The 26,630-nt window shown below is 38.4% G+C and overlaps 1 protein-coding gene across 8 annotated transcripts in view; it reads right to left on the reverse strand.

Annotated features, from left to right (window-relative positions):
• CEP112 (centrosomal protein 112) overlaps window positions 1-26,630 on the reverse strand; it is a 415,782-nt gene that overhangs the window by 224,498 nt on the left and 164,654 nt on the right. For all 8 annotated transcript variants that reach the window (XR_003792074.1, XM_029213161.1, XM_029213162.1 and 5 more), the window contains exons 18-19: window positions 17,900-18,035; window positions 2,244-2,351 (exon numbers count right to left, since the gene is read on the reverse strand). Coding sequence is in view for 7 of the 8 variants with exons in the window: in XM_029213161.1 (XP_029068994.1) it covers window positions 2,244-2,351; window positions 17,900-18,035 (244 nt within the window). In the remaining variant the exon portion in view is untranslated. The remainder of the gene's footprint in view (window positions 1-2,243; window positions 2,352-17,899; window positions 18,036-26,630) is intronic.

The raw sequence follows: 26,630 nt of genomic DNA on the forward strand, positions 1-26,630 counted from the left end.
TAAAACTTGGTTTTCTTCTCTCCCCTGTTCCTTCATCAGTTTACATGGAGAAACTGACATGTTTCTTGTTTTTATTAGTGCGTCTATACAGTTTTTAATCCAGAAGTCGCCTCGGTTATACACTGTATCTTGTTAACAAGCCTCGTTAAATATTATTTATATTTGATGAATTATCCCCTCAGTTTCTCTCTGACCCCCACCTCTTCCTACTTGTGGGCTCCACTTCTTATGTAAGTTTCTATGCCTAGTTTCTAAAGCTAGTCTCCCAAGCAACCTCCACTCCAGTACTAAAGGTCCGGAAAACGTCTTCCACGACTATTTAGAGAAAGTGTATGTCAGTGGAAATACATGTTTTTAAGCTGGTGTATGTCAGAATGACTTTCACTGCCATCATCTATTAATCAGAAATTAGATACTTCATTCTCACACCATTGTTTAAAGAAGATTCTGAGAAAATAATTCTATTGCACTGGGTTTTGGAGTTAGAAAATCTGAAGTTACCCATATATTTCTGGTATTTCTGAAATAATCTGCTAGTGCTCTTTCTTCTCTGTCTTATCTTTTAGGATTTTCATCTCTTATGTAATTTTATGTATATACAATTTTATGTGTAATTGCTTGAATTGATTTTGTATTGCATTAATCCAAATTTATTACCCACTTAAAATACTACAGATATAATATAAATGTTCTATATTTATTCTATTCTATTGTTTCTTTACATTCATAACTTTTATATTTTAACTATGCAAGTAATGCATGACATATGCTCTTTGTGAAATTTTAAGTAAAAACGTCTATTTAAAGCATACAGTGAAAGTGTCAATTTATCATAATCTAACCTATTATTTCATGCCCATTCTATAGACATGTGTAATCTTCTAGCATTTTAAAGCTAAACTAACATATCTAGCTATATGATACAGACACATATATTTTAATTTTACATAAATAGGATCATAATGTAACAATTGTTCTGTCATGTGCTTTATTTCCCCCTTAACACTGTGTCTTAGAAATCTGTGTCTGTTGGTTCCTACAAATTTATATCAATCTTTTCAAGGAGTACATAGCATTCCATAGTATAGATTTACAATAATTTAATCATTGGCTTTATTTATAACTTTCTTTCATTATTTCAAATAATCTTCCATGAGCATATATCATCTTGCACATGCGAAAATATTTCTATAGCAATTGCAGATGAAGGACCCACTTAATAAGGGATTAAAAATAAAATAATGAAAGAAAAAGTTATTCAGGTTTCTAGAACAAAAAGGTTCAAATACTGTCTAGGAAACAATTTTAACTGAGTGACTAAGCTAATCAATATTTTTCTAGACGTTAAGGAAACAAGGCAAGCAAATTAGACAAACAAGTAAAAATTAATAGTTGCCTTGACTATTCCGAGAGTCTGCAGGGATATATTTTTAAAAAGATAAAAATAAAGCCTTTTTTTTATTAATAAACAAGAGGCAGGGTACTGAGCACAGAATTAAACTCCTTTTGCTGCCCCCGCGTCCTGGTCCCAGCCGGACCCTTCCCCTCGGTGCTCCGGCCAATCCAGCCCGAGTGTCATTCGCTCCCCGAACAGCCCCCGCCGCTGCCAGCGCAGCATCGTTGAACCTGCCATCCCTCCAGCCTGGCCCCCTCTTCCTCCAGAGCCTTCTCGCGGCCCCTCCCGTCGCCAGGACTCTCAGCACCAGGCCCCTGCCCACCTGTCGGTGCCGGTCAGGCCCTTCCGCCCGCCGCCTGGCAAAGTCTATGCACACTCCCTCTTTTCTTCTTCCCAACTCACTCTTTGAAATTATCTCATTTTTAACTGATGGACTGGCTGCCCACCAAAATCCAAGCTCTGTGAGGAAAGAATCCTGTCGGCCCTGCTCACCGCTCTGCCCAGGGTCGGTGACAGCACCTGGGCCACAGTAGGTGCCCCAAACTATTTCTTAAATAAATAAGTCAAACTTGTGCTCTGACAGGAGGAGAACTCAAGAACCACAATAAATGTTTCAATTAAACGTTCAGTTTAGTCAACTGTCAGAACAGACTTCAGCGGACAGTTAAGTTCTCTGTTTCTAGATTCCAGTGAAACAACCATTATTTTAAACATTTCAAATATATTGGTAATAATGTTCTTGTAAGTATTTTCGTTATGCAGAGGTTTTGTGACATAAAGAGATATTTAGAAGAGAGCGTATATGCACGTGAGAGAATCAAAGGCAGCCGTCAGAAGGAGGACCGACCTGCTGCTCGTATCTTTGCTTGACGTCCTCCAGCTGCCACAGAAACTCCTTCGACTGTTTCTCACGAAGAGACTTGGATCTAGTTAGATCAGCTTCCACTTTTCCCATCTATAAAATTTAAAAGTCAAATATTAAATTTTTAAATGACAAATTGTATTCCATATTTTTGTCACTTGTCCATCATTAAAATGACAGATTTTCAACACCTCACCAATCATAATGCTGAATTTAAAGATGATAAAATAATGAAGGATATGTCCATTTATTTTGACAGGTTTTAATAGTTTTAAGTCAGGGAAACTATAATTGGTATACAATTGACTAAACTGTAAAGCTACAATGACACTGTGATGGAAATATAATTTTGAACATCCAAATACTTATTCAACAAGATTTTATTAAGGCCTTGTTATGTGCTGAACAGGAGAAAATATTTGCAAACCATCTCTCTGAAAAGTGACTTGCATCTAAAATATGTAAAGAACTCTTACAACCCAATAATAAACGGGCAATTAAACCTGATTTTATATTGGGCAAAGGAACTGGAAAGACATGTCTCCAAAGAAGATACACAAATGGCCACGAGCATATGAAAAGATGCTCAACATCACAGTCATCAGGCAATTTCAAATTAAAACAGCGACATACCACTCCACACCCACTAGGATGGCTATAATCAAGAATACAGCTAATAACAAGTGTTGCTGAAGATGTGGAGAAATGAGAACCCTCGTACACTGCTGGTGGGAATGTAAAGTGAGGTAGCCACCTTGGAAGACAGTCTGACAGCTCCTCAAAAGATTAAACTTAGAGATGAACCACATGAACCCATATGAATTCCATACGATCCAGGAATTCCGCTCCGAGGTGAGAAATGAAAACATACATCCATACTAAAAAAACCTATATACAAATATTCATAGCAGCATTATTCATAATTGCCAAAAAGAGGAAACAACCCAAATGTCCATCAACTGATGAATAAACAAGATGTGGCCTATCCATACAATGAAATATTATTCAGCCATAAAAAGGGATGAAGTACTAATACACGTTTCAACATGGATGAACCTTGAAAACAAAGTGAAAAGAAGGCAGTCAGAAAAGACCATGTACTGTGTTATCCCATTTGTGTTAAATTTTCAGAAGAGTCAAATCCATAGAAACAGAAAGTAGACTAGGGATTGCCTAGGGTGAAAGGGGTTTGGGAGGGTATGGGGTTTCTTGTGGGGTGATGGAAACCTTCTAAAATTGTTCGTGATGATGGTTGCACGATTCTGTGAATATATTTTAAAAACACTGAATTGTACACTTACAACGAGTGAACTGTTGGTATGTGAATTATACCTCAATAAAGCTGTTACTTAAAAAAAAAAGTCAAAGTCAAAGAATGGACCACAGTCTATGATCCAATCCCAGTACCTCTCTCGGCTCATCTCTAGGGCCCCCATCACCACCATACGCCAGCCCACCAGCCTCCTCGCTAGGCCTAAAACGTGTCAGCAAAGCTCTCATCTTGGGGTCTAGAAGCCCCCCACCAACATTTATGTAGCTTGTTTTTCAAAGGCTTCAAGTTCTGCTTAAATGTTACCTTTGTACTGAGGCTTCCTTGACCACCCTATTTTAATTTGCAGCCCTCCCAGCTGCCCTTTCCTTGCTTTAATGATTTTTTTTAACCACAGGAGATAGCATCTTTAGGTATACTATATAATTTACTTATTCATTAGGGTTGTTTGCAATGTCTGTCTCCCCCAGGGGGATGTAACTCCACGTTCACTCATGTATCCCAACCATTCAGCACACTGTTTGGAGCATATGGGGACTCAATAAATACTAATCAAATGAAAACAAACAAACAAACAAAAACCCCAAAAAGACACAGTGCACCAAACTTGGTTTGAAGTTTGCCGAATGAACAATTTTCAAAAAAAAAAGACAATTTTCAACATTTAATAGGGCCAAATTCTTTATAACACATATAAAATGAAGTGTCGAATCTAATGTTTTCTGTCACTTAGAAAATGAGACAGACGATGTATTATTTTCCTTGCTCTTTTACATGTGACAGGCAAGAGAGGTCCTTACGTAATGAGAAAGCTATTCAGCTAGGTGACGTGGAAATGGCACCTCTCATTCAAAGTGGCGCAAGATTTCATTTGTCTTTCTACCCCAGTTTAATTTTGAAAAATCGTTTTTCTGAAGCACCTGTCAGTTCATGTGACAACCATTCTGTCACTGGCTACTTTGTATCACTTCTTGCTCTGCTTTGCTGATATGCTGAGATATTTCTTCTTTTCAACTTGCACACAATGTCCTCTTGCAGGCTACCTTTTGGTAGGTGCTAAGATTAGATAAAACATGAGGAAACAAACCATGAAAAGGCTCCCTTCAGTTTTTCATGTTAGATTTTTGGGGAAAAAAAACCATTCAAATACATTTATTCAGACACAGTTAAACTTTAAGGTTTGAGGAGCAGAGCTGTTCAGTGAGAAGCAGCCAGTTTCACTGGATGAGAACAAAAGGCATATTCCTGCCCACGAATTTGCTATTTAACACCAGCCTTTCCATTTCTGGTTCTTACACGGAAGGCTGGAGTTCTAGATTACGGCATGATATTTAGTACCTAAGTATCTCTTTGTAAATGCCAAAGACTGCAACCTTGATAATACTAAGTCATCAGCTTCCAAATTCAGTGATCAGAGTTCTAAGATGACCGACCCCGTCGGCCATCAGTCTCGTGGTCAAACCTGTCAAGGAATTTCTAAAGGAAGCACAGTCGAGCCCGCGTTGTTTTCTTCCGTTTCTACCTCAAGATGTGGATTTCAAGGCTCTCTCTCCTTCAGTGCTTTTCACATTAGACCTCCACCCGAAGGCCCCTTGATTTGTCCTCGGCAAGCTCCGCCCCTACACACTCTGATTCCCGTGGCTATTCTGGGTTCGCCCTCGCTCCCCACACTATCTGAAAACCCCTCTGTATTTTTCCTCATCCAACAATCCATCTTCAAGGTTGACTCAAGCCTCCTCTCCTCTCTGTGGTGTTCTCTGATCCACCAACTGGCATCAACATCTCCCTTCTCTCTGTGCTCTAGGACCTAACATCTTCATTTTCCTGGCACACTGTATGTTTCTCTAGAGTATGGGAGTGTTTCAAATGTGTGAGCTTTGTTTATTCATCTAGATCGTGAGCTCCCAAATAAAAGAAACTACAGCTTATAATTCTTTTGTATCTTAATTATTAACTAATTGCCACAGTACGCAGAATAAACATGAATTAAATTCTTAAGGATGAATGGAGGGTAGGCAAAAGCAGAAGAGAAAGAAAACAAGAGAAGGTAAATCAAGGAGGCAAGACCTGGTTTCTTCAGTACTTTTAAGACAGATCTTCATATGAAATTGATTTTTGGTTCTTATTCTACTTCAGCACAGATTGAATATTCAAAATAAATAATAATTATTAAAATATTTTTAATGTAATGAAGAGCTTTGTGTACTCAACATTCGTAAAAAGTAGGATGTCTTCCTTCAAAAAATTGAATTATCTTCTATAATCAAAATAGAAAACAATTTAAAGCACATGAAAGACCTTTTATACCTAAACATTAAGAAAAATTCAAAGTAAATAATAACTGCTATAAGAAAATGTTATTTTATACTGACCGAAAATGCAAGACCCCACTCCATTCTCCTTCCACAATTTAACCAAAAAAATATAAAAACAAGTCTTGTAAAATACTTGAAGTCTGCGTAGAAACGCAGCGTTCTCAGTTGCCGTAGATACAAAAGATTCTGCTTGATCACACATCATTCCATATTCCATTTAACTTCAAGGGTAAGGAAAAAAAAAACAAAACAAACCCAATCCTTCAGTGTGTAACTCTGGCTTCCAACAAAATCCAAGAGTGGAACTTGATGATCAAATTAGGAGCAGAAAAGGGCTTGGGGTGTATTTCTGTGAATGTCTAATGTTTACAGGTAATAGAGAGAGGTAAACAAGGGTGTTGGTTTTTCCTTAGATGGTGCCTCCAGCATTACTTGAGCTGCATGTAAGAAAACACCTAAGTTTCCAGAGCTTAAGCAACATAGGCCCTTTATGTTCTCCTTGGGTAACACAACATTCAGAAATAGGCTGCGACATCGGCAGTTCAAAGATGTCAGGGTGAAGGTCTCTGTGATTCAGCTTCCAGAATGGTTGCAGGATGGCTTCTGCAGCTCTGAACACCTGGGAGAGGAAGAGCAAAGGGTGACGGGACAAGGGCACAGGGTCCATATTCCCTGAGTGGAAACCCTTTTAAGGGGCTTTCCTGCAAGTTCCTGTCAAAAGCAAATTAATTATGCTGTTTGCATCGCATTCACTAGAACTACATTAAAAGCCAAACTCCACCTGCAAGGTAAGAGACTGCAGTTTTAAAACTGTGTCTAATGTTGCCCTAAATAAAATCAGGGCTGTACTGTATTGCTAAGAAAGTGGGAGTGGGCACTGGGCCAAGATCTGGCCCACTCTGTCAAATGTGGTCCCAATACGTTACTGTTCTTTCTGTAGTAAAGTACTCTTGTGTTATGTTCCGAGTTATTTGACAGTATAATTCATATGAGACAATTATACAATTCTATAGAGATATACAATTCAAAGTGTATTCTGCTGTATTTAATACATATTTAGCTAAACTATAAGAAATTGTCCTTCAAATATTTTCATAAATATATATATAGAGAGAGATAGACAGACATAAATGGCAGAAAGACAGATAAATAATTATTTCTGTGCTTGGCTAAAGACTCAGTAGAAACTAATATCCTTAACAGAGAAAATTAATTAACATATGTGTGGTGCCTATCCTTTTCTTATCGATTAGTAGGAGTTCTTTATCAATTCTGGATATGAATTTTCTTGTTCAATATCTGAACTGCAAATATCTTTTCCCACTCTGAGTTCGCTCTTATATTATCTACTGGTCTCTTTTGATTAACAGAAGTTTTTAATTTTAATGAATTTAAATTTAACAACATTTTGTTTTTTATCACTTTTTGTTTCCTATTCAGAAAATCTTCACCGAGCTCCTACATTTTCTTCTGAAAATTTTATTGTTTTACCTATCACTTGTGTATCTACAATCCTGGAATTAATTTTGTGATGGGATATAATAAGGGCCAGGATTCTTTTTCCATATGGCCATCCAGCTGACACAGCAGCATTTACTGAAATGATCCTTCTTTCCCTGCTGTACTGCAATACTTCCTTTGACATGAATCAGATTGATCATATATGTGTGAGTCCATTTTTTGGTCTCTTTCCTGTAAAACACTGGTCATCCTTGTGCCAAAACCACACTGTATTAATTACTATGGCTTAATATTAGTCTCAATATCTGGTGGTATAAGGTTGCCATAGGTATTCTGAGCCCTCTCTATTTTCATATCCATTTTAGAATCAGCTCGCTAGTTTCCCTCACTCCTCCCCCCAAAAAGCACTGCAACATTTTGATTTTTAGAATTGTGCTGATTCTATAGATTAATTTGGGGAGAACTGACATTTTTATAACATTGAGTCTTTGAATCCATACACGTGATATATCCCTCAACTTGTTCAGGTCTTCTTCGGTTCCTCTCAGTAATGTTTCCTAGTCTTCAAAACAGGGGCCTTGCATTTCTTTTGTTGCATTTATTCTTAGGTAAGAGAAGCTTTCTGGTACCATGATATCTTTTTCAAAGTTTATTTTCTATTTGTTGGTTGCTAATATATAGAAATAAAATTGAATTGTATATCTGACCTTATATTTAGAAGCCTTGCTAAATTCACTACCAATTACATTTGAACAGGAAACATTTGAGAAATTCACTGTTACACCAAGATGCCACAATTGCAGACCAGCGCATAATCTACTGGGCTACCTTAGATGTGCCTCCTCTGAGTTCGCCGAACGACCTATTAATTCCACTAGTTACGCCGCCAATTACAACCACACAGCTACGCATCAGTCTACCGCACAGACCACAAACGTGGCTTAATAGTCTCTGAATTCCAAGAATCTACAACAATGGCTGATAGAGAGCAAGTAGTCATAAATTTTTTATAAATGAATGAAAGAAGAAATCAAGTCTGTTAAATCCTTGGCCAGTAAGTCAATAAAACAGTTTGAAATATTAAAAAATAACAATGCTACTGTTTTCACAATTAATAATCCTTCACATCAGCCAATTATAAAAAGAATGACGTGTTTCCTGGTCCAATGTTCTCAGTAGATTTTTTTTGGCTTATTTTTCTTCTGCAAAAGAGGTTTGATGAATATTATTAGGAAAAGCTTCACTTCCTACTCTCCTAAGCGTTTAAGGATGAGAGTTAAAGATTCTTTTAATTATTTGTTTGATTTTTTGTTTAATTTTGTTTTTCAGAGCCAAATATTTATACATAGTCCTTGGATGTTGTCATTTGGAATTGATTAATTAGCACAATAGGCTCTATTGAAATATTTAAATATAGTTCTAGAATTTTACCTCTGCTACCTAATCTCATTTAAAGACAAAATTTCAAATGTTACAATGGTAGACAGATTTATTTCTCCATTATCATCAAAAAGTAACTGAGAGAGGGGACTTCCCTGGTGGTCCAGCGGTAAAGAATCTGCCTTCCAATGCAGGGGACGTGGGTTCGATCCCTGGTAGGCGAACTAAGATCCCACATGCCGTGGGTCAACTAAGCCCATGCACCACAACTACTGAGCCTGCACGCCTCAACTAGAGAGCCCGCATGCCGCAAACTACAGAGCCCAAGTGCTCTGGATCCCACACACCACAACTAGAGAAGCCCGGGCACCACAAAGTAAGAGCCCGCATGCCGCAGCTAAGACACGACACAGCCAAAAATAATTAATTAATTAATTATTTTTAAAAACTGAGAGAAAATCCTTCTATTTATATTGGATCTTTACCTTAAAACTGGTCTAAAAAAGACTCATTTAACATTACGTGAGCCTGGACTTCCCTGGTGGCGCAGTGGTTAAGAATCCACCTGCCAGTGCAGGGGACACGGGCTCGATCTCTGGCCCGGGAAGATCCCACATGCAACTAAGCCCGTGCACCACAACTACTGAGCCTGCGTTCTAGAGCCCGCGAGCCACAGCTACTGAAGCCCACGCGCCTAGAGCCCGTGCTCCACAACAAGAGAAGCCACGACAATGAGAAGCCCGACCACCACAGCGAAGAGTAGCCCCTGCTCACAGCAACTAGAGAAAGGCCGCGTGCAGCAACGAAGACCCAACACAGCCAAAACTAAAATATAAAACAAATAAATAAATTAAAAAAAAAATTACATGAGCCAGCATGACCCTTAAAGGACAAGAGGACGAAGGTACAAGTCACGATGAGTGGTCTGTATGATGGGTCTTTCTCTCTCTAAGTCTGTTTGTTATCCATCTACATTTATAGAGGCACAAATATATTCAGATGGCATTCTTCCTTCCTTGTACCTTGAGAATTTTTTCATTAATTCAACAGCAATAATGAGATGATGAGCTAAACTTATAATCCCTAAGAATGTAAGAAACTGCTTATCAGTTTCAAATGCACTAGCAAGCAGAAGCAACCTCACTAGTCAACAGCAGTGTTTCTGAATTTTGTTTTCAAGGCAAACCACTGGGTTTTCCAAGTATAAAGCTAATATCATGTAGCTGACGGCTGCAAAGAAAAAGGAACAGAATTTAAAGCCAGATATTAGCAGCAAATACCAGTTAATGAGGATGAATTTTCAAGGGGAGAAAAATTAACTAGAAAAGTCAAGTGGTTAGTGGAAGCCCCAGGAGGAAGTAGTTATCTGACATTCATTCAGTCGGTTTTCAAGATGAAAAGGTTTCACTTTATAATTGCTGCCAATACTTCAAAAAACATAGCTGTCTTTTTCAGTCATTTATTTGTTTCACAGAGAATAGGTAAATATAGAACACTATTTCTTTAAAAGATACAACTATATACATATATACAGAAACAACTCTAACAGAGTAATACACTTCCGCAATTAAAATGTGTATAGTTTACACAACCAGCTGCTGCAGCTAACACATATAATGGATTCACCACTGGAGTAAAAATCAGGTTGTTTAAGCAATCCTAAATGAGACAGAAAGTCCTTCAAAGTGAAAGAAACAGTGGGAAGCAATTTTTTTTAAAAGTTTAAGTCTGTTTCATTTTCTCTCATGGGCCTCATTTTTCAAACAGCAATTCACTTTCAAAAACAAACTCAAAGCTTTTATTTTTTAATTCAAATTCCTGTTGTCTTCTATCTGCAGCTGTTTCCAAATGGAAAAAGATGCCCTAGGCTCTGCTGGCTTTTACACAAAAGATTTCAGTGAGAAGAGAAAAGAGCAGTTCAAAACAACAATAAAAAAGGAAAATATGGACTATGGAAAAATCTGAAAACATTATGATTCTCCAAATACTAAATCTGCTGAGTGATTTTCTTTTAGAATTTGAGCTATATCAGATCCGCGGAGCACAGGCTCCGGACACGCAGGCTCAGCGGCCATGGCTCACGGGCCCAGCCGCTCCACAGCATGTGGGATCTTCCCGGACAGGGGCACGAACCCGTGTCCCCTGCATCGGCAGGGGGACTCTCAACCACTGCGCCACCAGGGAAGCCCAGATCCACACTTTTTAATCAACTGACAATCTGGAATAGAAGATATCTAATTTATCATGTTTTGACATATACATTTTATTTAATGTCTGTTCAAATTTGCCATGTGAGAATTATTCAATTTGCAAATGAGCCTGGCTATAAGAATTCCATTATAAATGGGGTTCCTTATTATTATACTCACACCAAAGGTACTTTATTTCAGAAGCTCAGCTTCACTTGGCAAAACTCTTTATGACTGAAACCACAGAAGAACTTCTCCAACAGAAAGCAATCAAAACATTTCCTGCTTGTCAGTTGCCATCACTATCAGCTTTCACGGAGTCTGAATCTAGCGCCACCGGACCGATCAGTGAGGACGGCTGACAAAGACAGGACACAGGTGTGGGGTACGCTGGGGGTGAAGGTCAAGAAATGGGAGAGTCAAATGGGTGGGCAGAGCTGGTGAAGGAAGACAGACAGACTATGACCCTGCACAGAGCAGAGCAGTCAGATGTGAGGGTGGACAGACTGGAAGGGTGGTTCCAGAATCAACTGCACAGATACTGTCTCTCATCCCTGGCTTGCCTCATTTTACGGCAGTCTCACTTTGCGGCTGGGTAGGGTTCTTCATTTAATGGTTCCCAAGATCACATTCTCTCCAGGGCTTTCCGTTCTGCCACACAACTCTGAGAGTTCATTTTTTATCTTTTAAAAAAAGATTATCAGTTTTTACATTCTTTCTAACTTTTCTGACGTATAGTTTCTAATTTTTTACCATTAATAAATAACATCACAATAAACATCCTTGAACACGTATCTTGCAAACCCTGGAGTCCTGAAAAGTAAAGTCCTAGAAGTAGAACAGGTAAATCATAAGCACAATGTTAAACCAATCCTCCAGAAAGGTGACATATCTTTACTCTTCCTCCTGAAATGTGTGTCCACAGGCCTTCATGGATTTCTACCTATGTGTTAGTTGGAAAATAGCTCAGTGCTATTTTAACTTACTTTTAACAAATTTACTAGTGAAAATAAACATTTCTTATTGCCAATTTTTACCCAAAAAATGTATGGAGATGTTTTACAGTAATTACATTGAATTTATACATCAATCTGTGGAGAACTTTCATCTTGACAATACTGAGTTTTACAACCTATGAACACAGAATAGCTCTCTTTACATCGTTTAAAATTTCTCTCAGCAATCTTTTATAGTTTTCAATGCATAAGTCTTCACGTTGTTTCATTAGTTTATTTGTAAATATTTTATTCTTTTGGATGCTTTTGTAAATTAAATTGTTTTCTTAATTTCATTTTCAGGTTATTTCATTACTAGTATATTGAAGCATGACTGAATTTTGTATGTTGATCTCGTACCCTGCAAACTTGTTTAAATCATTTATTAGTTCTAGTACTTCTTTTATGGATTTTGACCATACAGAATCATGTCATCTAAAGACATTGGTAGTTCTTCCTTTCCAATCTGTATGTCTTTTGGGGTTTTGTTTGTTTGTTTGGGGTTTTGGGGGGTTTTTGTTGGCCCTGTTAGAGGCTGGCTAGAGTCTCCAATACAATGTTAAACAGAAGTCACGAAAGCAGACATCTTTTCCCTGTTCTTAGGAGGAAGAGCGTTAAGTCTTTCAACATTAAGCATATTTGCTCAGGGTTCTCATAGATGTACCTTATTAGGGTGAGTACATTTGCTACTAGTCCTAACTTGCCAAGAATTTTTTAAAAATCATAAATGATGCTGAACTTTTTCCAATGCTTTTTCTGCCTCTGTTGGGACGATCGTGAGGTTTTGTCTTTTATTCTATTAATATGCTGTACGATATTAATTGATTTTTGAATGTTAAAAGAACCTTGGATTCCTGGGATAAATCCTACTTGGTCCTGGTGAATAATCATCTTTATACGTTTCCAGATTCAGTTTACTAAAATACCATTAAGGGTTTTCGTGTTTACAGTGATGACAGATACTACTCTAGTTCTGCAGCATCTTTGGCTGTGATATTAGATTCCTACTGGCCTTAGAGAATGAACTGATTAAAGTGTACCTTCCTCCTCAATTTTCTGAAAGAGTTTTCAAAGAACTAAAGTTGTTTTTTCTTTAATATTTGATGGAATTCACCAGTGAAGCCATCTGGTCCTGGGCTTTTCCTTGTGAAAAGATTTCTAATTACTAATTAAACATCATTATCTATTATAAGACAGTTTGGACTTTCTATCTCTTCTTGGTTTTCTCTATTTTAATGTTTTCTTTGCTTTCTGCATGTATATAAAATTATCTATTATTTCCTTTCTTCTGCTTCCTTGAGCAGAAGCTTGCTTTTCTTTTTCTGGTTTCTGAAGATGAAGTTTAGGTTACTGATTTGAGAACTTTCCTTTTGGAGTTAGATGTTTAAAGCTACAAACTTTTCTCTAGGTACTGCATTAGCTGCATTCCATAAATTTTAATATACCACATTTTTATTTTAATTCAGTTCAAAATATTTTCTTATTTTCTTTGTAGTATCTTCTTTGATCCATGAGTTATTCATGTGTGTTATTTAATTTCCAAATATATGGGGATTTCCCAGATTTCTTTTTATTTCTAATGTATTACCATTGGGGTCAAAGAACACATTTTGCATGATTTTAGTCGTTTTAAAATTTGTTGAGAATTGTTTAGTGGCCAAACATATGGTCTTCTACCCTGGGGAATGTTCCATGAGTGCCTGGGGTTATTGGGTGGAGTGATTTAAATCACCACCCAAGTCTAGACTCACTCCTGAGTGGCACAATACAAACAGACCCAACCCTGCAGAGCAAAGGCTTGGAAACTTAACTGAAACTGGAACCCACCCATAGAAAATGAGACAGGACTTCTGCTCTGAAACAGACTGGGTTGATAATCCACTAGAACAAGCAACTTGACATTATCTAGGGAATTCTACATCATTCAGAGAGTGCACAACATTCAGTTATGTACTCTTTTGTTTTTAGCTCCTTTCATTCAGCAGGACGTTGAGACACATCCTTTGTTGAGGGTATCAGTCGTTCGTTCCTATTTATTCCTGAGTAGTATTCCATCGTCTATACTGCATTGATTATCCTTTCAACTTCTAAGGAACATGCGGGTTGCTCAGGTTTTAGGCTTTTGTGAATAAAGCTGCTGGCAACTGTTGTGTACAAGGCTTTGTCTGGATCTGGCTTCGTTTCTCTTGGTTAAACACACAGGAATGGAATGGCTGGCATATGGCGGTGGATGTTTTAGCGGTTAAGAACTCGGCAGTTTTCCCACCAGCAGTGGAGAAGAGCCCCGTGTGGCCACACCCTGGCCCTGCACCAACATTTGGCACTGCCAACGAGTCTTCACAGTTCTAGCCATTCCAGTGAGCATGGAGTGGCACTTCATTTTGGTTTCAATTTGCATTTCCCTGACGAATGATGATATCGAACATCTTTTTATGTGCTTATTAGTCTTCTGTGAGGTGTCCAAATATTTCGCCTATTTTTAGCTGGGTTGTTTGTCTTCTTATTATTGAGTTGTAGGATTGCTTTTATATTTTAGATACAAGTTCTTGGAAATATTTGTGAATCTTTTCTCCCATTCTCTGGCTTGCCTTACTTCCTTTTGTTGTTTTTTAATGGTGTCTTTCAAAGAACAAAAGGTTTTAATTTTGGTGAAGTCCAATGTAGCAATTTTAATTGAAATTTAATTTCTGGTTTTACTAAGCACTGTGGTAAAAAGTACGTGCTCTCTGTCATGTCAAGTTTCAGATATATATTGAGTGTTTCTTTACGGTCTACTGAGTTTTGTAACTGCTCCATGGGAGTAGGAATTTAATATGTCATACTTGAAGCGTAGAAAGTAGAAATATAGCTGTTTTATAAACTGCTATTTAGATCTCCTATTTGTTTAGGTTTTGCCCCCCTGAGCAGTCAAATATGGAGAAAAATTTACTAAAGCACCCCATGACTATTTATGTAAATTTTTTCATATATTGCTAACACCCTTTTCATAAGGACTCTTGGCTTTCTCATGCAAAAATATATTCCTTTGTCCAGCTTATTGACTTGCATCGATGTTTATTTATATGATAGTATTACATTCTTTCTTTTATTCTGAATACAAGTGATAAAATATATTTTCCACATATAACTTTTGTGTAACTTTTAGTTGTGCCTTTATTATAAATAGCATATACACAGATTTATGTCAGCTAATCAGTACCTCTTTTTAACCTATTAAAATGTATTACTACAATTATATACTCTATCTTATTTTGGACATTTTGTTCTGTTTCTACTTCTGTTCCTTTGGCAATATCTTGAGTTTTGCTTTTATCTTCTCAAGATTTTGATGAGAATGTAAAATCTTGTTAATTTTATTAATGCTTATGTTTATGCATTTAAAAAGTATTTTAACCTACATTTCCCTAATTTTAAGAATCCTCTGAATCTCACCTTTTCATGGCAGAGTGTTAGTTACTGTACTTCCCTCTCTCCCTATCCACCTGCTTCTTGAACTTTATTAACATAACCTAAGGATTTAGATTTAAGTCGTTATCACATTTGTATTTTCTATATTCTGTACCTTCTGCTTCACGAATCGGTAAACGTTAGCATTCTATCTTATAACTAGATTTGTAGCAATTAGTTAAATTTGTCTTTATTTTGTTGGATTCCATTTTTCTCTACTCATCCTTCAGTATGATATTTTCCTCATGTGTGGGATGTCTTCCGCTTCCTCTCTGAATTGATATAATTTTTCCAGAAAAGGAATAAACAGTGTGAGCTCTTAGTAAGAAAATGTTTTTCTGTTTATTTTGCAAGTGAAAAACTCCTTGGTTGTGCATGCAGTTGGGTCACTGCCTTTCTCCTTCAGAACTCTGAAGCATTCCTCCATTATTTCTCTAATTTCTTTGCCAGTTGCATCCTACCTAGAAACTTGGTGGATTTTCATTTTATTCTTGAGGTTCAACACTTTTTCCAGAATGTATCCCGGTTTAATTACATTAATTTTACTTAATATATGTGGCCTCTTTCATATAGATCATGTCTTCTTATTAAAGGTACTACTTTTCTGAGTTTTCTTTTTCTGAAGTTTACAGTAAACTGTTTTCGGAAATACGCTTTTATTCTGTGACTGCTGAATACAAACGCCTTTTTCTTGTTCTACAAAATGTTTTCACAAGTCCTGTGTTGTTTGCTTGTTTTTCTCCTTACCCATGAATTCTGGGTAATCTGTTAATATTATATCACCAGCCCCAAAAGGTGCATTTATTGAGCCAAAGGTGCCTGTCATAGTCTCAGCTTTTGTCAGAAAGTTGTACTGTTAGCCTGAGCACTTTCAAGAGCCCCTTTTTTAGCCTTCTTCACTGTATACTTAAAACGTCTTGCCAGGGCCCCTCCTTCAATATTTTCTGTATTCCTTTAAATGTTAAGCTGATCAAAGAGTTTCCTGCACAGCAGCTCCACTGCACATTTGGGCCATATATACTTTCTTGGATCTGGTCTCTGATCATAGCAGAGGGAGCTGGGAAGAGATGCACATTCGTGTAGCAGGGACTGAAAGTCCCCACCTTCCAGCCCAGAAACTCTCAGCAGGAATCTAGTTTCTGCCCAAGGCACTGAGTGGGAAAACAGACAGAAGGGGGGGTCTCAGACCCGGCTCTCAGGACCCAGATCCAAACAATCTGAATCGAGAAAATAACAAGAAAGCACAGTTCCAAACTCGTAAACCCCACAGGGCTCTGCCATAAAACCTTCGAGATGCTTCTGCCACCAGTGTGTGCTCAGGACTCCTGAGGAGGATAACCCCCGCTGAAAATGAAATCACAGCAAGTATTGCAACACTCTTTATAATCAAGAAAACTTGAAAATAAACTAAATACCCTTGAATAGGGGAGCTGATGAATAAAATAGGGTATATTCATACGATAAAATACATTCAGTGTTAAAAGGAATGCACTAAATCAACACAGATAGGGCACAGATACATAAAATTCAACGTAAAAGAGCAAACAAGACTAATACACAAAATCTGTAGTTCTTACCTCTTTTTAAATGGAAGCATAAAAACTATATATATATGTATATATAAAATATATGCATATATAATACATGCATATAATACATATGGACATTACATATGCATATGAAAGTATGAAATAATATACACTAAATTAATTATAGTGGGTTTTCTTAGGAGAGGAGAGAGTAAGGTGATTAGACATGAATAGCAAAGCAAACTAAAACTACATCTGTAACATTTTAGTTTAAATACACAGTGTTGACAATTGTTGATTCTTCCTGATGGGTACCTAGGTGTTTGTTCCCTGTATTCTTTTATAAATTTTAAAATTTTTCTCAAAGCTATAAAACATACCACTTGTATAAGAACTGGAGACAGCCTCTGTCCTCCTGAACTGCCACTTGAAAAGAATCTGCTGTAACTGATCAATACAACACGGTTTATGGCACATGAACAAACACAGACAAGGATAACTTGAAGCCTTGCTCTGGAGAAAATGACTGGTCATGGGATTTTGCCTGTCAACTGACCCATGCTTCCAAAGCCTGACACGTTCTGGCCGTGACCACACTTGTCGACAGGACTTTGAAATGGCCGTTCTGGCACTGCTCTGGGGGTGAATCAAGGCAATCCTGAAGGAGGAAGGAGGACCCTCTCCCGGCCCACCCCGCCCTCTCCACTCACTGTCACCAAGGAGCTGCCGACCGGAGCCCACCCAGAGACCCAGGAGGGGCACAGAGTCAGCCCTGCCCTTCACACGCCCTGTAGGGAGCAGAGGGTCTGCGGGCTGAGCCCTCTCCCCCCGGGGCTCTTGTTCCTGGCCGCGAGGAGCCTCCCCTTCCTTCGAGGCCCTGGCGGTGGTGCGTGTCCTCCCGCGCCAGGCCTAGGACCTCGTTCTCACCTGAATCCCTGATCCAGCTGCTGGGCTAATTCTGAACAAGTAAACATGCTGCTGGCACACGTGAGATCAGAATGTACCTTCCCCCCTAGAGAAGGGCTCTCGACATGGATGGCGCGGAGGCCTCTCACCTGCTCTTTCATTTCCGCGTAGATCTTCTCCGAGTTCAGCTCCACCTGCCGCTTGAACTCCTCCAGCGCTGCATCTGCCTGCTGCGCCTGCAGCCTCTGAACCTCAGTTACACGGGTGAGCTGCTCCTCTTTTTCCCTAGAAAAGTTCAGACAAGCCGCAGAGTTAAAATGTAAAATAAAGGAACTTGGCTTGGATCAAAGAACAAAATTTAACCCTCTCTAAAATAAAATTCAGATTTCCATTTTTTGATCCAAATTCTATAAAACTTCCCTTTAAAAAACTGGCAATAACATGATTTGCCTCAGGAAAAAAAGGATATAAACCCATAATATGTGTTCTGATGAGGACACAACTACTTCTGATGATTTCCCTAAGAACGAAACTGTTTACAACCGGGAACCTCCATCACCCAACGAATGGATAAGCAAAATGTGCCCATCCATGCAATGGAATATCATTCAGCCTCAAAAAAGGAATGAAGCTCTGATGCACCCTACAACACGGACAAACCTCGAAAACAGTGTGCAAGGGGTAAAGGCCAGACACACGGTCACATATTGTATGATTCTATCTAGGAGAAATATCCAGAACAGGTAAACCCATAGAGACAGAAGAAGCAGATTAGTGGTCGCCTGGGCCGATGGGACAGGGGGGATGGGGAGTGGCTGCTCACACATAGGGGGTTTTGGGAGGGGGTTGATGATGAAAACGTTCTGGAATTAGATAGTAGTGATGGTTGCACATCCTCATGGATATACTAAAATCTGCTAAACTGTACACTTTGAAAGGATGAATTTAGTAGTATGTGAACTATATCTCAATTTAAAAAGAAAAACAATGTGCCATAAGAATACCTCTAACATGCACATCTGGCAGAAGCTAACCTGCAGGGTGACAGGTGCAACAGAGCGATGTGGCCGCCTGAAATTATTCTGCTGCTCTCTAGTAAGTACACCTGCCTAAAAGAACCGATAACCATCTCGTTTCTTTATACCTTGAACTAAAATTAAATAGTCAAAAGGGTCCAACAAAAGAAGAGAAATCTCTGCATGTTGCTAGAAGAAACAAATGAAGGCTTTAGGTTATAAGTACACAAAAGTTACTACTGACTTCCATTGAGTTCTACCTAGGTACTAGGCACTGTGCAAACTAGTTTAATATGTCTTCTCTCCTTCATTCTCACAGTCAACTTGTATAAGACTATTTTTATATCTCTAGTTTTACAGAACAGGAAACTGGGGCTTAGAGAATATTTCCAAGCCTACACATCACTAACAGTCAAGGCAGGACTCGAGTCCCGGCCGTCTGCTTCTAGAGCTCCTGCTGTTGACTACTCTGCTGTGCTGCTTTCCTGATTTTCCAGATGCCATGTGCTACGGTCTGAACGTGTCTCCCCAAAATGAGATTAGTGCCCTTATAAAAGGTACCATGTTGGGTACGACCACCTAGATACAGGTTGGCAAATGTGATAGAGAGTTGTTAACAAATGTTTGAGGGACGTCTGTTCTGACCGATGGACCCAACTGACCGGAAGAAGTTGCCTAGAATGCTCTATTCAAAGGACCGTGAGGCTGGAGAAGAGGCAAAGGCCGCCGCGGTCGATGCGAATGTCCCCACGAGGGGCTAAGGTTAGGAGGCCCAAGAGCTACTTCCCTGCCACACACTCCATGACTAGTTCATCCCATGTTGCTCTTTAATTTCTGAGGCCCTCCTAAACACACTTGGGAAGACGATTCCACAATTAGGATTACAAGTTTTCAAAGGTTTACCTTTGCTTGCTCAGTCTGTCTATAAATAGAAAAGAGGGCTTCCCTGGTGGCGCAGTGGTTGAGAGTCCGCCTGCCGATGAAGGGGACACGGGTTCTTGCCCCGGTTCGGGAAGATCCCACATGCCGCGGAGCGGCTGGGCCCGTGAGCCATGGCCACTGAGCCTGTGCGTCCAGAGCCTGTGCTCCGCAACGGGAGAGGCCACAACAGTGAGAGGCCCGCGTACCGCAAAAAAAATAAAAATGAAAATAGAAAAGAAAGTACATTGGACAATATTTGAAAACTTTAAAAATTTATAAATCATATAATTTAAAATTACATATCATTAATTAGCCAGGAGAAAAGTCTGCTAACACAATTTATAAAAATATATGACGTATGGCTGAAATATCAACTTTTTCTATAAATGCTGAAAGTCAGTTATTTTACATTTTTTGTCCAGTAATTCACCTGAGCTACTTAGTTACTGTAAATAGTTTCAATTTAATAGGACAAATATTTTCTCTATATTACCTCATTCTTACCTACCAAGAGTTTAGTTCATTTACTTTATAATTGACTTATGACTACATAAATCAAAGTCATAAGCTTTACCCATGATCAGCTATATATTGAGACCATATTAAAAATACTGTTTGTTAAAATATAACCTAGTGCAATGAGGCACATTGCTTTTGACTGATCGTTTCTAGCCTGATTTACAAATAGCAAATATTGTTTTATATTAAATAGCAGACACAAGGAAATGACCAAAACCTTCCAATTCATTTTCAGTCCCACCACACCTACAAAGCTAATTTAGTGGTAAAGCTAAATACCAAAGAGTGGTGAAGGCACCACCCAATGTATCAATGTTTCTGTCCAGTTTAACTGTGAAAATACATTGAGCTCCACTAATATTTAGAAATCTTCTGTCTTAATATAAATATGTCTTATTTTAAATAAAGAGATGATATTCATTTTAATGAGGGATCCATTTTAATTTCTATCAAAGTAGTGAAAGAGAAGTGGAAATTTTCAGCACTTGAAAAAGAGAAGGGTCTGCTCCTCACTAATGTAAGAACAGTACTTCCTTTTACCATGAGTCCAAATAACGTGTCCTGTAAGAAGCAAAAACAAAGCGACTTTGAAGATTATTTTTTTCCGTGGAACTAGTTGCGGGGCCAAGTATACATGTATCACTGAAAGGCCTTAAAGCTGGGCCTCCATGAGGATAAAAAGGTGGGAAGAAAATCTGCTTTTTAACTCTGATTTATTTATAAAATGCAGTAAATTTTCCTCGTCTGAGTATATAAAGCATAAAGAACAAAAGAAGCTGCATTCTTATACAACCACAAGCCAGTTCAGATTAAAGGATGTTCTGAAGTACATGATTATTCCAAACACGCAATAAAATGCAGGAGACTAATGGACTACAATTTAGTATTTCTTGAGCTTGAAAAGCTAACATTTATATGTACAGGCCAACCTTAATTTGAAAATCTTCCCTTTGCACATTTCTGCACCAGCACTTTTGATAATGTTGGCAGGGATCCAACACATATTTACAAGGCTTCATGTTACAGTAGACTTCATTTGCTGCCAGCTTGGCATCTCCACTGGAAACTCCAAGAAAAACAAAACAAAACAAAAAACTTCAAACACGGCTGAAAAACAGCTAGAAGTGTCTCCACTTCTAGCTTCACTAAGCATGATAAATAAATAGATTTCTTCTGTTTAATAATACCTTCACTAAGCATGATAAATAAATAGATTTCTTCTGCCTCTTCTTCACGTGACTGCTAAGACTAATGGTCTCTGCTAAATTCTTCTTAAAAACGATAAACACTGTGGACACATCTAAACATTTAGATACTTCAAGAGTTAGAAAGGAATACCAGTAAAATTGGAAATTAACATCGGTCTTAATATCGAAAAAATGACAATATTCCTCAAATTGATGAACAGATTCAACACAATCCCTGTCAAAATCCCAGATGGCATTTTGCTGAAATTAACAAGTTGATCCTAAAATTCATATGGAAATGCAAAGTACCCAGAACAGGCAAACCAATCTTGAAATAAAACAAAGTTGAAGGACTCACATTTCTTGATTTCAAAACTTACTACAGAGTTAGGGTAATCAAAACAGTGTGCTACCGGCATAAAGACCGACATATATAGAATAGGATTAAGATTCCAGAGATAAACCCTTACGTTGATAATCAGTAGATTTTCAGCAAGGATGCCAAGACAATTCAATGCGGGAATAAAATAGTCTTTACAACAAATGGTGCTGGGACAACTGGACATCCACGGGCAAAAGAGTGACGTTGAATTCCTTCATTACACAACACACAAAACGATCTCAAGATGGGTCACAGACCTCAATGTAAGAATTAAAAACACAAAACTCTTAGAAAGAAAATATAGGAGTAAGTCTTTGTGACCTTGACCTAAGCAAGGCCTTCTTAGATATAACACCAAAAGCATAAACAAGAAAATGAAATATAGATAAATAGACTTCAGCAAGTTAAAAAACTTGCCCTGCTAGGGATATTATCAAAAAGTGAAAAGAAAACCCACAAAATGAAAGAAAATATTTGCAAATCATATATCTGAAAAGAGACTTGTATCAAGAATATATAAAGAACTCTCATAAATCAATAATAAAAAGATAAAGAACACAATTTAAAAACAGGTGGAATCAATATTGTTAAAATAGCCATACTACTGAAAGCAATCTACAGGTTTAGCATGATCCCTATCATATTACCCATGACATTTTGCACAGAACTAGAACAAACAATCCTAAAATTTATATGGAACCACAAAAGACCCAGAATTGCCAAAGCAATCCTGAGGAAAAAGAACAAAGCTGGGGGCATAACCCTCCCAGACTTCAGGCAATACTACAAAGCTACTGTAATCAAAACAGCATGGTACTGGCACAAAAACAGACATATGGATCAACGGAACAGAATAGAAAGCCCAGAAATAAATCCACATACCTACAGTCAATTAATCTATGACAAAGGAGGCAAAAATATATAATAGAGAAAAGACAGTCTCTTCAGCAAGTGGTGCTGGGAAAGCTGGACAGTTGCATGCAAATCAATGAAGTTAGAACACACCCTCACACCATACATAAAAATAAAGTCAAAATGGCTTAAAGACTTAAATATAAGACATGACACCATAAAACTCCTAGAAGAGAACATAGGCAAAACATTCTCTGACATAAATCGTATCAGTATTTTCTTAGGTCAATCTCCCAAGGCAAGAGAAATGAAAGCAAAAATAAACAAATGGGACCTAATCAAACTTATAAGCTTTTGCACAGCAAAGAAAACCATAAACAAGATGAAAAGACAACCTACATACTGGGAGAAAATATTTGCAAACTATACAACTGACTGACAAGGGCTTAATTTCCAAAATATGCAAACAGCTCATACAACTCAATAACAAAAAGCAAACAACCCAATAAAAAGATGAGCAGAAGGCCTAAATAGACATTTCTCCAAAGAAGACATACAGATGGTCAATAAGCACATGAAAAGATGCTCAACATCGCTAATTACTAGAGAAATGTAAATCAAAACTGCAGTGAGGTACCACATCACACTGGTCAGAATGGCCATCATCAAAAAATCTACAAAAAATAAATGCTGGAGAGGGTGTGGAGAAAAGGGAACTCCTCCTACACTGTTGGTGGGAATGTAAGTTGGTGCAGTCACTATGGAAAACAGTGTGGACGTTCCTTTAAAACCTAAAAATAGAGGGGACTTCTCTGGTGGCACAGTGGTTAGGAGTCCGCCTGCCAATGCAAGGGACATGGGTTCAAGTCCTGGTGTGGGAGGATCCCACATGCCGCGGAGCAACGAAGCCCATGCACCACAACTGCTGAGCCTGCACTCTGGAGCCCACAAGCCACAACTACTGAGCCTGCAAGGCACAACTACTGAAGCCTGCGTGCCTAGAGCCCGCGCTCCACAACAAGACAGACCACCACAATGGGAAGGTCATGCACCACGGCGAAGGGTGGCCCCCACTTGCTGCAACTAGAGGAAGCCCGCACACAGTGATGAAGACCCAAAGCAGCCTAAATAAATAAATTTATATAAAAAACTAAAAATAGAGCTACCATGTCATCCAGCAATCCCACTCCCAGGCATGTACCAGAAGAAAACTAATTCGAAAAGATACATGCACCCCAATGTTCATAGCAGCACTATTCACAACAGCCAAGACAAGGAAGCAACCTAAGTGTCCATCAACAAATGAATGGACAAAGAAGATGTGTTTTATATATATATATGTATATATATATATATATATACACACACACACACAATGGAATATTACTCAGCCATAAAAGGAAGGAAATAATGCCATTTGCAGCAACATGGATGAACCTGGAGATTGTCATACTAAGTGAACTCAGACAGAAAGACAAATGTCATATGACACTGCTTACATGTGGAGTCCGAAAAAAATATACAAATGAAGTTATCTGCAAAACAGACACAGACTCACAGACTTAGAAAACAAATTTATGGTTACCAAATGACAAAGGGGAAAGGGGGTGGGGTCGGGAGAATAAATTAGGAGTTTGGGATTAGCAGATATGAACTACTATATCTAAAATAGATAAACAACCAGGTCCTACTGTATAACACAGGGAACTATACTCAATATCCTATAGTAAACCATAATGGAAAAAAATATGAAAAAGAGTATATACATATACACACACACATATATATATATCTGAGTCACTTTGTTGTACACCAGAAACTAACACAACATACTTCAATTAAAAATAATAATAAAAAGAAGATAAATAAAAATAGGTGAAGAATCCAAATAGATACTTCTCCAAAGAAGATATACAATTAGCCAATAGACACATGGAAGGACACTCAATATCACTGTTAAGAAAATGCAAATCTTGGGCTTCCCTGGTGGTGCAGTGGTTGAGAGTCCGCCTGACGATGCAGGGGACACGGGTTTGTGCCCCGGTCTGGGAAGATCCCACATGCTGCAGAGCGGCTGGGCCCGTGAGCCATGGCCGCTGAGCCTGCGCATCCGGAGCCTGTGCTCCGCAACGGGAGAGGCCACAACAGTGAGAGGTCCGCGTACCGCAAAAAAAAAAAAAAAAACGAAAGAAAGAAAATGCAAATCAAAATCACAATGAGGTACCATTAAACAACCTCTAAGATGGCTATAATCAAAAGACAGATAATAACAAGTGTTATTGTTTTGTTCTGGTTTCCATTAACCTTGCTTGGGCTTTATTGAGCTTCTTAAATTAGCATAATTTTGTATTTCATGAAAACTGGAAAATTTGGGGCCATTAGTTATTCAAATAATTTTCTGCTCTATTACTCGCTTTCCTCTGCTTCTGTGACTCAAATTAACTATATTTCATACACTGTCATTGTCCTGCAAGTCTCTGCAGCTCATATTTCTTCTAGTACATTTTTTCATTGTCCCCAGATTGACTAATTTCTATTCATTTATCTTCATGTTCTTCTTGTAATCTCCATTCTGTTGTTATATTCAGTCTACATTTTAAATTTCAAATGTATTTTCCACTGTTTTTCTATTGAGATTTCCTAGCTTTTAATTCATTACTACCAATTTTTCTTAAAGTTCTTTAAATAATTATAATAGCTACTTTAAATTTTTATCCACTAATTCTAGTATCTAATTTATCCTAGGGTGGTCTCCGTTGATTGACTGCATTTTCCTTTGAGAATAAAAAGGCCACGTTATCCTAATTGAAAATAAGCAGGTCACGTGTTACCCTGATTCTTCATATGTCAAGTAATTTTCGCTTATATCTTTATGAATGATACATAGTAAAGAGTCTGGATTCTGTTTTTTTCCTCTGAATAGTATTGATTGGTAATTTTAATTATTTGTTTATAGCAGGCAGTTAACTTGGCTGAATTCAAACTATAAATTCTGTCTCCCCAGAAGCTCATATATAAATTCAGCTCTTTTAGCTTACTTGGGCTATTTGGAGTTTCAGGGGTCAGTCACAAATATGCACCGAGATCACATGAAGAATTTGGGCTCCCTTCTCTGGCTCTCTTATTTCCTGGGTGTCTCTCCATCTTAGTTTGCCAGTTTACCGTCCATTCTTTCATCAGGTTCTTCAAGCACTAAGAGGACAAGTTATCTACCCAAATTCTAGCTGTCCCACATGGCATCAAATGCGGCCAGATAAATGCTACAAAAGTGGGAAGCTCACCTTTACTTCTTCCAAGTGTGTACTGCCTTCCACTATCTCTTTGTGCCTATTCATTCTCCAGGGTCTTCAGGTAGTGGTATTTTATACCTTGTACAGAGTTTATGTTTGTGAGAGGATCAGTCTGATTGGAGCTTTCTCGGCCATCAAATGAACTGGAAGCTCCCTTCTTGGTTGTTTTGATGGGCAGATTACTATTCATTCTTTAGGGGCTCAAATGTCAGCTCTTCAGATAGAGCTGCTAGCTGCTTCTTTCATCCTTGTCAGTGCCTTTTATATACTACTACTATAGCACTTTATATACACTATTACAGCTGTTAATTTATACATTTATCTTTTTCAGGATAATCAGATCTCTTTGAGACCAGGGGAATGGAGAGTGTGAGGACAGAGCAATGTCTTCCCCTTATTTATAGCACATACCTTTAGTATATTACTTATATGGAATTATTCAATATTTTTTTGATAAATGTATACCATCTAGATCAGGGATCCCCAATCCCCGGGCCACAGACTGGTACTGGTCCACGGCCTACTGGGAACTGGGCCACACAGCAGGAGGTGAGCAGTGGGCAAGCGAGCAAAGCTTCATCTGCCGCTCCCCACTGCTCCCCACCACTCCCCACCGCTCCCCGTCGCTCCCCGTCGCTCCCCACCGCTCCCCACCCCCCCGTTGCTCCCCACCGCTCCCCATCGCTCCCCACCGCTCCCCACCACTCCCCACC

This window comes from Monodon monoceros, unplaced genomic scaffold (assembly GCF_005190385.1).
Source record: "Monodon monoceros isolate NGI ecotype Baffin Bay Population unplaced genomic scaffold, NGI_Narwhal_1 Super_Scaffold_9, whole genome shotgun sequence".
NCBI lineage: Eukaryota > Metazoa > Chordata > Mammalia > Artiodactyla > Monodontidae > Monodon > Monodon monoceros.